This window comes from Myotis lucifugus, unplaced genomic scaffold (assembly GCF_000147115.1).
Source record: "Myotis lucifugus unplaced genomic scaffold, Myoluc2.0 scaffold_9, whole genome shotgun sequence".
NCBI lineage: Eukaryota > Metazoa > Chordata > Mammalia > Chiroptera > Vespertilionidae > Myotis > Myotis lucifugus.
This window is the reverse complement of record NW_005871057.1, coordinates 748,146-762,075: the sequence shown is the minus strand read 5'-3', so window position 1 is coordinate 762,075 and position 13,930 is coordinate 748,146. Positions and strand designations below refer to the sequence as shown.

At 36.3% G+C, this 13,930-nt stretch overlaps 1 protein-coding gene across 13 annotated transcripts in view; it reads left to right on the top strand.

Annotated features, from left to right (window-relative positions):
* The window catches only part of OSBPL8 (oxysterol binding protein like 8), a 157,190-nt gene that overhangs the window by 133,474 nt on the left and 9,786 nt on the right, over positions 1–13,930 (top strand). For 12 of the 13 annotated variants that reach the window (XM_023749742.1, XM_023749752.1, XM_023749745.1 and 9 more), the window contains 5 exons: positions 600–698; positions 2,657–2,753; positions 7,205–7,303; positions 10,694–10,791; positions 12,543–12,632. In XM_023749742.1, coding sequence (XP_023605510.1) covers positions 600–698; positions 2,657–2,753; positions 7,205–7,303; positions 10,694–10,791; positions 12,543–12,632 — 483 coding nt within the window. The remainder of the gene's footprint in view (positions 1–599; positions 699–2,656; positions 2,754–7,204; positions 7,304–10,693; positions 10,792–12,542; positions 12,633–13,930) is intronic. The other variant, XM_023749748.1, reaches the window with a different exon arrangement.

The window sequence follows — 13,930 nt, the reverse complement described above, 5'->3', positions numbered from 1 at the left end:
CAAGCAGTTAGGGATGCGATCAGGCTGGCACAGGGGAGCAAGCAGTTAGGGGGCAATCAGGCCAGCGCAGGGGAGTAAGCAGTTAGGGAGCAATCAGGCCGGCAGGGGAGGGCAGTTAGGGGGCGATCAGGCCAGCAGGGGAGCAATTAGGGGTGATCAGGCCGGAAGGCAGAGACGGTTAGGGGCGATCAGGCAAGCAGGCAGGTGAGTTGTTAGGAGCCAGAGGTCCCAGATTGTGAGAGGGATGTCCGACTGCCGGTTTAGGCCCAATCCCACGGGCCTAAACCGGCAGTCGGACATCCCCTGAGGGGTCCCAGATTGGAGAGGGTGCAGGCTGGGTTGAGGGACACCCCCATGCACGAATTTTGTGCACTGGGCCTCTAGTTTATTAATAATTACATTGCAAGGCCTTGAGTTAGCAAAATTGCAAAATACTTAGTCCTGTATTGTGAGTGAAGTCGTTTAACTTTATTTCATGTCCCTACTGTGAAATTTTATAAGGATAGCTCCTACATGATACAGCTAAACCCATCTTGACTGGTTTGAACTATTTTGAATCTTCCGTATTTATAATTTAAATTTGGATGTTTTTTTCCTAGGGACTGAAGAAACCTTATAATCCTATACTTGGTGAGACTTTTCGTTGTCTGTGGATTCACCCCAGAACAAACAGCAAAACTTTTTATATTGCTGAACAGGTATTATAAATGTGTCTTAAGCTAGCTGGTTTGGTTCAGTGGCTAGAGTGTCGGCCTGCGGACCGAAGGGTCCTGGGTTCGATTCCAGTCAAGAGCACATACCTTAGTTGCAGGCTCCTCCTGGCCCAGGCCCAGGTCATGGCATATGCAGGAGGCAGCCAATCGATGTGTTTCTCTCACATTGATATTTCTCTCTGTCTTTCTCTCTCTCTTAAAAAAAAAAAAAAAAAAATCAATGGAAAAATATCCTCAAGTGAGGATGAAAAAATAAAAAGAAATGTGTCTTAAGAAACAAAACTAATTCTGAAGTTATTGGAAAATATTAATTTAGTAAATTCACTGTTGGTTAACCATTGTTAATGAACATTTGGTAAGCATTTTACCTTTTAGTACTGAGTATTACTATACCATACTGAAAATTACTATTTCAGCCATAGAATCCTTTGACAAAAATAACTTTTTTCCTGCCTCCCATCCCTTTATCAGAATTCTTCCCTATTTCCCCAGTTCCTAAATCAAATTTATACCATTTGTGTGGCATTTAAGGTCCTCCATATTCAGAATTAGGTAACCTGATATTACACATTTTTTTTGCCTTAGTAGTTTTAAATTTAATTCTTCTATCCCAATATTTCTTCTCTGTTGTACTTCATCTAAATAAACCTTGACCTGATCATCTTTCTTGGTCCAAATGATTACAGCTCCCAGTGATTTCTCTCCTCAGACTTCTGTATTATTTTTTGTGATTATCCATTAAGCTGTTATTTTAACACTTTTTATAAAATATTTATTTCCCAAATTGAATTGTTAGCTCCTTAAACGTATACCCTCCCCATAATACATCTCTTTTTATTGTACACATAGTAGGCAGTCAGAATACTTCTTAGTTTTAATCTTTGATTAATTTAAATTTATGTACACCTGTATTCATGATTGTTAATCTACATGACAACAAACAAACCGTCCTAACAAACCTGACGAATGTGATATTATCTTTCAATAACAGTGGATCCTTATTATAATAATTCTCAGCTGTATTGTAAGGAGGATGAGGAGACCATGTGGCATTTGAAAAACTTTCCTCTTCCCTAGAAATTTTAATATACCCCTCAGATTGAAACCACGTATCTGTATTAATTTTTTAAATTAATGATTAGAATACCTTACATTTTAGTTCACTATAATTCTTCTCTAAATTGAGAAGCTTGAGAAGAGCTTAATTGATTTTAGCTTTGTCTCATTTCAGAAAGCATAAGATGTATATATATATATTAAAATATTAGATTATTAAAATAATATATTTGTCAAAGTTTTTGTTAGTTTTCTATAGCTATTCATAATTTATATGAAGAATTGCCACTGGTTAGTTATCCATTTTTGTATAACAAATTACTGCCAAAACTTAATGGCTTAAACAACATTTATTATATCATACAATGAGGTTCAGGAATCTGGAGCTCCTCAGCTGGGTGGTTCTGGCTCAGGGTCTTCAGAGGTTGTAGTTAAGATGTAACCCAGCTTTGTAGTTCTCGGAAGGTTTAAGTGGGATAGCAGTTTCTACTTTCAAGTTCATCACATAGCTTTTGACAATAGGACTTAGTTCCTCACAATATGGGCCCTCTCCATTGGTTTGTTCACTATATGCAAGCTGGCTTTTTAGAGCTGATTATCTGAGAGACATACACATTATAACCTAATTTCAGAAGTGGCATGCTATCACTTCACATAAACCAACTTTGGTACAGTGTAAGAGGAACCCACCTAATGGTTTGCATACTGGGAGGTGAGATTCCTTGGGAGACATCTTAGAAGCTGATTACTATAATCATCAATATTTAATTTTACTACTTACCAAATCTTTCTTCTTTATTAATAGAGTGTACTTTTAAAACTTAACTTTTTGATATTAGCACAATAATATTCTTAATAAATTCTGTGTTTTTTCCTGTGTTCAATAGGTGTCCCATCACCCACCAATATCTGCCTTTTATGTTAGTAACCGAAAGGACGGATTTTGCATTAGTGGTAGTATCCTGGCTAAGTCCAAGTTCTATGGTAAGTTTCCTCTTGGCTCAGTAGGTACCCTTTTCTGGGAGGTAGTATTTTTTAGTGAACTTTTATTTAGATGGTGTCTTGATATGTTTTCAGTAAGGAATTTTTATGTTATTTTAAGTGTCATTTTTACTTGAATAATGACTTTTATAGTGATTTTTTTGTCCATAAATTGATATCTGCCTCATTTTATTTATATATATATATATATATATATATATATATATATATATATTTTCCATATGTATAAATTTATCCCAAACACCACTTATTAAAAAACTGAATAATGATTGCCCACTATGGTAGCCCTTTTAGTGCATAATGTATTTCTTTTGCCTTTAGCCCTTACTAAGGTTTTTGTTCCATCTTAATGTACCCAAGGGTTTTTTTTTATTTTATTTTAGTCTTTTTTAAAAAAATATATATATTTTATTGATTTTTTACAGAGAGGAAGGGAGAGGGATAGAGAGTCAGAAACATCGATGAGAGAGAAACATCGATCAGCCGCCTCCTGCACACTCCCCACTGGGGATGTGCCCGCAACCAAGGTACATGCCCTTGACCGGAATCGAACCTAGGACCCTTGAGTCCGCAGTCCGATGCTCTATCCACTGAGCCAAACCGGCCAGGGCTATTTTAGTCTTTGACTAGAGAGAGAAAGAATCCAAGTACAATTAGAATACTTGGTTCAGCATCATTTAGTAACAACATTTAACCTTGGTTCCAAAAACATACCAAAAAAGCTTTTGTTAAGTACAAGGGGAAAAAGAAATATAGTTGTAATAGGAAACCTTAATCTAATAACTGAAACTATCTAAACAAACAAATCATGGCCATAGCTATGTACTAGTAGAAAATATAACCTTAAAAGCTTTTATTTGTTTTTTTAAATGGAGAAAAATCAATGAATTAAATTTCAACTGGGAAATTTTAAACTTGAAAGAAAAAATAATTATGGTAAAATAGGAAAGATTAAATATGTCAACAGAAATCTAATCTTTGGTTCTTTGAATAGGTGGAGAACCATAGATAAGTCTGTGACACGGAAATCTAATAGTAGTTTTTGGTCCAGGAACATGATGTTCTTTTCTTCAAGATATTTTTTTTATTTCCCTTAATGTTAGTTTTATTTGGGTTTTGTTTTTTGCCTACTTTTATGTTTTGTTTGTTTCAGATGGTGATTGTTTTCTTCTGAAGGTTACGTATATTTGTTATTCCCTCCCCATTGCACCTTCCTTCCATCTACACTCCTACTTTGACTATAGGGTAAATGGCTTACGACCACAAAGAACACTATCAACCACCTTACCATAATTAATATTTCTAAAACATCACAATCAACAGCTACAGCATACCCATTATTTTCAAGTATATGTATGGTGTTGTCACTGGTCTAGACCACGTGTTTGACCATAAAACAACTCTCCATAAATTTCAAAAGGCTGAAAATTATACAGAGTATGTTCTGTAACTTCAATTAAATAGAATTAGAAATTAATGATATCATGCTAAATTACAAATATTTTGAAATTCAATAACATCTAAATTCATGGGTCAAAGAAGAAGTCACAAGAGAAATTATTATATATTTTAAACTAAATGGTAATGAAAATATAACATTAAAATTTGTATGATGTAGCAAAAGCAGTGCTTAGAGGGAAATTTATAATTTTAAATTGAAAAAGGAGAAAGATCTAAATCAGTGATCTGAGTTTTTACCCTAGGAAATTAGAAAAAGAGCTAATTGAATTTAAAGTAAGTAGAAGAACGGAAATAATAAAGAGTAGACATTGGTGTAGAAAATAGAAAAACAATACAGAAATCAAACAAGGGTTGGTTTTAGACTGATTATAAAAAGAGAGTAAAGGTCAGAAATAAATGAGCAGAATTATTGATCCTACACACCCTGAAGTGATGATAAGGAGATATGGACAATTTTATACTGATAAATTTGACTGCTTAGATTGACATGGGCAAATCTCTTAAAAAACACAAGTTACCAAAACTGACCCAAGAATAAATGTAAAAATGTAATAGTCTTAAATCAATGTAAAAAATTGAATTAGTGATTTAAAATCTTCCTTTGAAGATATACTCTGGGCCCAAATGTCTTGAGTTCTTTTAAATACTTAAGGAAGAAAAATACCAATTTTATCCAACTTCTTACAGAAAATAGGAGAGGAGGATACACTTCTCAACTTATTTTATAAGGCCAGCACTATTCTCACCCCCCAAACCCAGCATTATAAGAAAACTATAAATCAATATCTCTTTAATATACTTGTAAAAATCCCTAACAAATTAGTAATAAGTCAGTATTATAAAGGATAATATTTAAACACATATGAAAGGATATATAAAAAGGATCTGTATCATGATCAATATATTAAAAGGATAATATGTCGTGATCAATTGGAGTTTATCTCAGGAATACAAGGTTGGTGTGTTATCTGAAAATCAATGTAATTCATATTAATAGAATAAAGGAAAAGCATTTTACAGAATTCACTACCCATTTACAATAAAGGCTGTCGACAAATTAGGACTAGATTAAAGGTATTTATGAAAAATATATAGCCAACTTTATACTCCTAAGGTGGATATTGAATAATTTTGACCTAAAATTAGGAGCAAGGTAAAGATGTTCATGCTTACTACTTCTGTATTAAATTACATTTAAGGTGTTAGCCAGTGCAGTAGGCAAGTAAAAAGCATACAGATTAGAAAGGTAGAAGTTAAAATATATACATACCTGATCTACATTAAAAATCCTTAAGAATATATCAAAAACTACTAAAACTATTAAGTAAATTTAATAAGGTTGCAGGATACAAGGTCAAAATACAAAAATAACTTGTACAAAATCAACACTTGCAGAATGTAACTTTAAAAAAAACTTTGATTACAACAGTATGTGAAAAATAGAATATTTAGGAATAAATTTAATGAAAGATATAAATTTAATGAACGATACCTGCACACTGAAACTACAAAATACTGCTGAAGAAAATTAAAGATGACTTAAGTAACTGGAGAGATACACTATGTTCATGTATTAGATTGTTTTGATATTGTTAAAATGGCCTGAAATGTTGAAACAGAAGCATGGATGAATGTAAAAAACCAGTTTGATAAGTGAAAGAAGTCAAACACAATAAACTACATATTTTATGGTCCCATCCATACAAAACTCTAGAATAAGTAAAACTACAGTGACAGGAACCAGACCTGTGGTTTCCTGGGGCTGGAGGAAAGCATTGACTGCCAAGGTGTAAGGGGAAGTCTTTTTGGGGTATGGGAAATTCTGTATCTTGATTGTGGTCGTGGTAATTACATGACTGTATACAGTTGCCAAGACTATCAAAATAAATACTTAAAATGGGTCACTTATTATATCTAAACTAGAGGCCCGGTGCACGAAAAACGTACACTCTGGGGGGTCTCTTAGCCCGGCATGTGCCCTCTCGCAGTTCGGGAGCCCTTGGGAGATGTCCAATGACAACTTAGGCCCACTCCCCAATATTAAGTGGAGAGCAGGCCTAAGACATCAGTCGGACATCCTTAGCACTGCCGTGGAGGTGGGAGAGGCTTTCACCACTGCCACTGCACTCGCCAGCCATGAGCCCAGTTCTGGCTGAGCAGCTCTCCCCCTGAGGGAGTGCACTGACCACCAGGAGGCAGCTCCTGCGTTGAGTGTCTGCCCCCTGGTGGTCAGTGTGCGTCATAGTGACCGGTCATTCTGCCGTTCAGTCGATTTGCATATTAGCCTTTTATCATATAGGATTGTTATACTTCAATAAAACTGATGATGGGGGAAAAGAAAAATACATATGGGATAAAAGCTAGAAGAAAATATCCTGAAATTTTATCATTGATTGAATGGATTATGGGTTATGTATATTTTTATTTTTCTAAAGTATCTATAGCATTTTTAAAAAATATTTTTAATTGATTTCAGAGAGGGAAGGAGGGGGAGAGAGAGAGAAAGAAACATCAATGATGAGAGAGAATCATTGATCAGATGCCACCTGCAAGCCTCCTACTAGGGATTGAGCCCAAAACTACTGAGCCACACTTGCCAGGCTCTAGCATTTTTATGTCAAAAGAACTTAAAGCTTGGGACTTAAATAATACGACTTACAGAAGAAATAATGTTTTTATTAAAAATTGGGCAAATTAAGCTATACAGTGAAATAGTGTTTTTTGCATGTTCTACATGTTTAAAATTTTTCTTAAAAGTCTCATATAAATTAACAAGCACTTTTCATAAGAATGAAAATATAGATCAAATATATTTCAGGTATAACATGTGTTTGGACACATTGAGATTGTGAGACATTTTTATTTTTAAAACATTCCATTGTAGGTGTCTGGTAGGTGTCTTAAATATATTTCATTTGTTTTGAATTAGTGAAATTAGTTTTGTGAAATTTAATAAGCGTTATTTATTTCAGGAAACTCATTATCTGCAATATTAGATGGAGAAGCACGATTAACTTTTTTGAATAGAGGTGAAGATTATGTAATGACAATGCCATATGCTCATTGTAAAGGTAAATGTTTTCCATACTTGAGTAAGATATTCCTAAAACCTTTTTAAATTAATGTATGTGGCTATAATTTGTTCTGTTTTGAGATTGATGAAGTCAGTCATTTGTTTTAAAAGTGTAGTTGTTTTATAGATATTTAAGATTATTGCAGTTATATTGAATATTTCTGTGGTGAATTAGTCTACACATATTTCAGACACATATTTTAGTTGAAAAGAGGCTGTTTACAATAATGGAATTTCATTTGCCTTAAGTGCAGGTTTTAAAATTGATGAAACTACCCATTATTTCAGAATCTTCAAAAGTGATTTTCATCATCTTGCACTACCACCCCTTTTTTAAATTTTAATAAATTGTTTTTCAGTGTACCAAGTCCTTTAAAATTTTTTCTCATCCTCATTTGGAAATTTCTTAAAAGGTGGTGTATTTGATTTCCCCCCCATTATTTAGGGTTCAGATATTAAAATAACTATTGTTTACAACAGTCCGGGCACCCAACTATTCCATGCACTTCATATTTATAAACTCAGTCATTCCAGCAACCCTTATACTGGTAAAGTAGGTAATATCCCTATTTTATGGGCAATGAAAATGAGACACAAAGAGCCTTGCCTGATACTACATAGGTAGGATGTGGCAGAGTCAAGATTCTGCAGTCTGCACCACTGTGCGATAGGGCATCAGCCTAAACACTCAGGTTGGTCATTATCTATACCAGTGATGGCGAACCTTTTGAGCTCGGCGTGTCAGCATTTTGAGAAACCCTAACTTAACTCTGGTGCCGTGTCACATATAGAAATTTTTTGATATTTGCAACCATAGTAAAAGAAAGACTTATATTTTTGATATTTATTTTATACTAGAGGCCCGGTGCACAAAAATTTGTGCACTGGCGGGGGGTGTCCCTCAGCCCAGCATGTGCCCTCTCGCAGTCTGGGACCTCTCGGGGGATGACCACCTGCTGGCTTAGGCCTGCTCCCTGGGGGATTGGGCCTAAGATGGCAATCAGATATCCCTCTGGCAGCCTGGCAGCCCTCGGGGGATGTCCACTTGCTAGTGGGGAGCAGACCTAAGCTGCAGTCAGACATCCTTAGCGCTGCTGAGGAGGCAGGAGAGGCTCCAACCACCACCACTGTACTGGCAGCCATCAGCCTGGCTTGTGGCTGAGCAGAGCTCCCCCATGTGGGAGCGCACTGACCACCAGAGGGCAGCTCCTGCATTGAGCGTCTGCCCCCTGGTGGTCAGTGTGTGTCATAGTGACCAGTCATTCCCAGTCTTTGTGCTGTTAGGGTCAGTTTGCATATTACCCTTTTACTATATAGGATAGAGGCCTGGTGCACGGGTGGTGGCTGGCTGGTTTGCCCTGAAGGGTGTCCTAGATCAGGGTGGGGGTCCCGCTTGGGTGCCTGGCCAGCCTGGATGAGGGGCTGATGGCTGTTTTCAGGCTGGCCACACCCCCTTTAGGGTGAGGGTCCCCACTGGGGTGCCTGGCCAGTCTGGGTGAGGGACTGAGGGCTGTTTTCAGGCTGGCCGGCGACTGAAGCTCCCAGCCTCTTCTTTTTTTCTATTTTTTTTTATTCTGGGATTTATTTACCTTCTATAATTGAAACTTCGTTGCTGTCACTGGAGCTGAGAGCCGGCTCCAGCCTCTTCTTTTTTTCTATTTTTTTTTATTCTGGGATTTATTTACCTTCTATAATTGAAACTTTGTTGCTGTCACTGGAGCTGAGAGCCGGCTCCAGCTCCGTGGCCACCGCCAGCTGAAAGCTGGTATCTGGGGTTTGTTTAGCTTCTATAATTGAAACTTTGTTGCTTTCGGAGCTCAGAGCCGGGCCGCGGCAGGCGGGGAACCTTGTCTTCCTCCATCACTGGAGCAAGCAAGCCTCCTGCTCGCTTCAGCTGCGTGGCTGCCGGCTGCCATCTTGGTTGGCGGTTAATTTGCATATCACCCTGATTAGCCAATGGGAAGCGTAGCGAAGGTACAGTCAATTACCCTTTTTGTCTTTTATTAGATAGGATATTTAAATGCCATTTAACAAAGAAAAATCAACCAAAAAAATGAGTTCACTTGTCACCTCTGACACGCGTGTCGTAGGTTCGCCATCACTGACTATACTCTCCTTTCCAACTCATTTTTTTTTTATTGATTTCAGAGAGGAAAGGAGAGGGGGAAAGAGAGAGAGAATCATCAGTGATGAGAATCATTGATTGGTTGCCTCCTGCATGCGCCCCACTGGGGATTGAGCCCACAACCTGGGCTTGTGCCCTGACCGAGAATCAAACTGTGACCTCTTGGTTTATAGGTCAATGCTCAACCACTGAGCCATGCCGACTGTGCCCAACCCATTTCTTAAAAATAACTATTTTTGGTAATGATCCTCTATTTTAGGAACTGATCATGAAAACATATAACTTATTTCATATGACCTCATTTCACAGAGGAGAAAACTGGGAGGGTTAAGAATCTTATCCAAGGCCAAACAAGCTAGTTAGTGAGAACTGAGAATAAACTCTATGCTTGTTGATGCCCATCTACTGTACCATGAGTCTACCTAGTACTAAGTACAAGAATGGCCAACCTGTGGCCAGTAGCTAGATAATTCTTAGTTTCACGTGTGGTTCTTGAAATAGACATGAAGTGAAATATCTGAAATTATGAAATGAATTGATAAATATATTTTTAAATTTTATATCATTTGAAATATTTCATGTAAGTACCCAATACCATACAGGGGCAAATTTTTTCATAGCGTTGTTTTTATTGCATGGATGAAAGACGAGATTATAACTTTTAGTGAATAAACATAGGAAATAATGATTACTTTTACCTTTTGTATTTTCTAAGATGTGTTCCCCAAATCACTAGTCTTGTTTTACAAAATTAGAGTTCCGTAGCCAAATAAGAATGAGAAGTCTTGCATAGTATGTTCCCCTTTTGGAAATGAACATTGTTTTATAAAATTAGTGTTCCATAACCCAGTAAGAATGAGAAGCCTTGCACAGTTTGTTCCCCTCTTGGAAGTGAGCATTTTAAACTGCCTTACAGCTTGTTCTAGGAACAGATAACAACTCAAAATTTCAACACTCTGCCCATATTCATGAATGACTGCAACAGTGCTGTGGGTAGTGATTTGGAGATTACTAATGTATTTCAATGTGTTTGTGAATATACAGATGTAGAATCTACAGATAATGTGTATCAACTATCATCTATTATCTATTCAAATTCTATAGAACTAACTTTATATGTATATTATAAATTGTTACTGAGTGGGATGGAGTACCCTTGCATTTTTAGTTTCTCCTAGAATGAAATTAGATTTTAAAGCTCTGCTTGTTATTAGCCAGTGTCTCTCTCTTCAACCTTCTGTCAAAATTGTTTTTTTTCTTTAGGAATTCTTTATGGCACAATGACACTGGAGCTTGGTGGAACGGTCAATATTACATGTCAGAAAACTGGATACAGTGCAATACTTGAATTTAAACTAAAGGTTAGTAGAGAATAATAGGACGTATCACCTAATAAAAAAGGAGCTGTGATATAAATACTAAGAAAAGAACACAGTTTAGTTTATAATTTAAAGACTAAATATAATAACACAGAATTCATGAAAGGGCAGTCTTGGAAGATCCAGATCACTACAGAGCCATCATTTTTTATTTCTTTATTTTAATAAAGTGGTTTGCATTATATAAGAGATGAAATCTAAGAAATAAATGGATATAAATTTTTCAGTAAATGAAAGTATTGCTTCACAAAATACCAAAAAAGTATATATCCGCTTGAGCTATAGCTGTGTACACTGAGAGTTGTGTTAGTTATTTCTAACTAACAATTTACTCTAAAACTCACAAGCTTAAAAACAACAATTTTTTGATCCTTTGGGGTTCTGTGGGTTGGGAATTTGGATAGAATATATTGGAAGTGGCTTATCTCTGCCACATAATGTCTGGGGCTTCAGTTAGAAAGACTTGCAGACTGAGTGACCACAGTTATGGCCTAGAACCATCTGAAGGCTCATCAGTTAGTTATGTGTCTGATGCCTGGTCCAGATGACTGAAAGACTAGGACTGCTAATTTAACACCTATATATGCGGCCTTTCCATGTACCTTGGCCTTCTCACAGCCAGTTGGCCGCTTCAAGTCAATCAGACTAACAACCACTTGGCAGCTCAGGATTTCAAGTGTAAGTGTTCTTGTGAGTAAGGTGAAAACTGCATTGCCGTCCTTGACTCAAAGGTCAGATTTCATCACTTCCACCACTCTATTAATTGAAGAGTTATAAACCTACCCAAATTCAAGGGGAAGGGATGTAGACTCCGCTTCTCACTGGGAGGATGGCAGGGCATCATTGAGGAAGAGCATGTGGCCTGGAGGGGGGAGGATAGATATGCTTGAGATAATCTTTGGAAAATCCTGTCTGTTTAGAGTGAAAGGGAAATTTAAGGCCTTTCACAGTGTCAGTGATTGGTGTAAGATAGTACATTATGTTCAGATAAAAATATTTCTATGAACTATTAATATTTATTAATATTTATTAATAGTTCCCATGTTGATATCCAGCTGACCAGCAACTTTTCACTAATAAAAAGCATCTCTTTTAAGTGTTATTTGATGTAATGTCCTTCATTTGATTTTTTTTTCATCTTAACAAATTTTTGCTTGTATGGTGATAATGATATTTGAAAATCATGACTAAAGAGCTCTTAAGTAATTTATAATATCTTTAACGATTAGACTGGCACACCAAAATTTTGTCACTGAGGAGAAACATCAGTAATGCAACATAGTAACTCAAAGTGTAGTTCTTCTAATTTTATTTTTTGGAGATACTTTTGGTTGCGTATTATTTTACTGTTTTATTTTGAAGGAGGGGGTGTTATTTCTTTTAATAGATGAGTTAAGTCCTTTAGGTTTACTGAGTTATTTTTGCTTCATCTATTGCAACATTGATAGAATACAGTCTGAGGCAGGAGAGAGCACAGGACTTGTCAGTTAGATCAGTGTGATCTTTCTCAGTAAGTTTATTTGAACTTCACGTAGTCTGGTTTTCTTAAGCTATTTTTTTCCATGTCAACAACTTCAAATTTCTTTTTATTGAGCATTTCTGACTAAAGTTTGAGTCCCATTTGTGCCTTCAACAGCACTGTAACTATGCAGTTACTTTTCCTATTGTTTTTGTCACATATCTAAATTTAAGTTAAAAGCAAAATATTTATTTAACATTTTCTTTTTTAAAAGCCATTTCTAGGTAACAGTGACTGTGTTAACCAAATATCAGGGAAACTTAAACTGGGAAAAGAAGTCTTAGCTACTTTGGAAGGCCATTGGGTAAGTATTTTTATGTTTAGCTTAACAAAAGCATTTTCTATGGAAAAGAATTAACAATCACATTTTATAAACTCACTGATTCCATTGCTAAAATCATCACTATTTAACATAAGCTTCACCCTAACAAATATTTTGGTGTTGCTCTGTTACCAATAATATCTACTTGTATGTCATATTTTATCTTTCCAAAACTTTAAATCAGTAAAACCAACTAACACTTACATATGTCACTTACTATGCACTGCAGTGTTTATAAATGTTCCTCATATTAACTCATTTAATGTTTAATATAATAATTCTTTGTGGTGGTTACTGTTATTGTCCCTATTTTACAGAGGCAAAGAGAGTTTAAATAATTTGCTGCCCTAGCATATTTGGCTCAGTGTACAGAGCGTTGACCTGCGGACTGAAGGGTCCCAGGTTCGATTCCAGTCAAGGGCATATGCCCGGGTTGTTGATTCGATCCCCAGTAGGGGGTGTGCGGGAGGCAGCCAATCAGTGATTCTCTCTCATCATTGATGTTTCTATCGTTTCTATCTCTCTCCCTCTCCCTTCCTCTCTGATATCAATTTTTTATATATATAAATAAAATAATTTGCTGAAAGTAAGTGGTGAAATAAGAATTCCAGCCTAAGCACTGTGGCTCCAGGACTATGCTTTTATTACAACAGTATACTGCCTCTCACCTAGAAGGAAGGGGCATTTCCCAATAGAGTTATATTTCCTTTTCAGGAACATGGAAAGGCTATGGTTGTATATGAGAGCAATGGGTTTTATTTACTTCACTATTGACCTAAATTCACATCTGTCTATTTTTGTTAAGAGAAGCTTAACTGAATAAAAAGGATCATACCATGCCATTGCCTGGGTGCACTCTCAATATGAACACTGAGTATTTTATGCATTATAATAAGCAGGAGATGATAAGAAATGTAAGAAAATGAAACTGGATCTAGAAACTCAACCACAGGGCCCTCTGTAATTTTAAAATTATACTTCTATATGCCCGGCCGGTGTTGCTCAGTGGTTGAGTGTCGACCTATGATCCAGGAGGTAACGGTTCAATTACTGGTAAGGACACATGTCTGGGTTGCGGGCTTGATCCCCAGTGCGGGGTGTGCAGGAGGCAGCCAGTCTCTCTCATCATTGATGTTTCTATCTATCTCCCTCTCGCTTCCTCTCTGAATTCAATAAAAATATTTTTTTTAATTTACTTCTATCTGAATATCATTTGGAAAAATGATAAAAAGTTTTTCAAAAAATGAAATTTTTCAGATTGTGCTCAAATGTTAATGCTT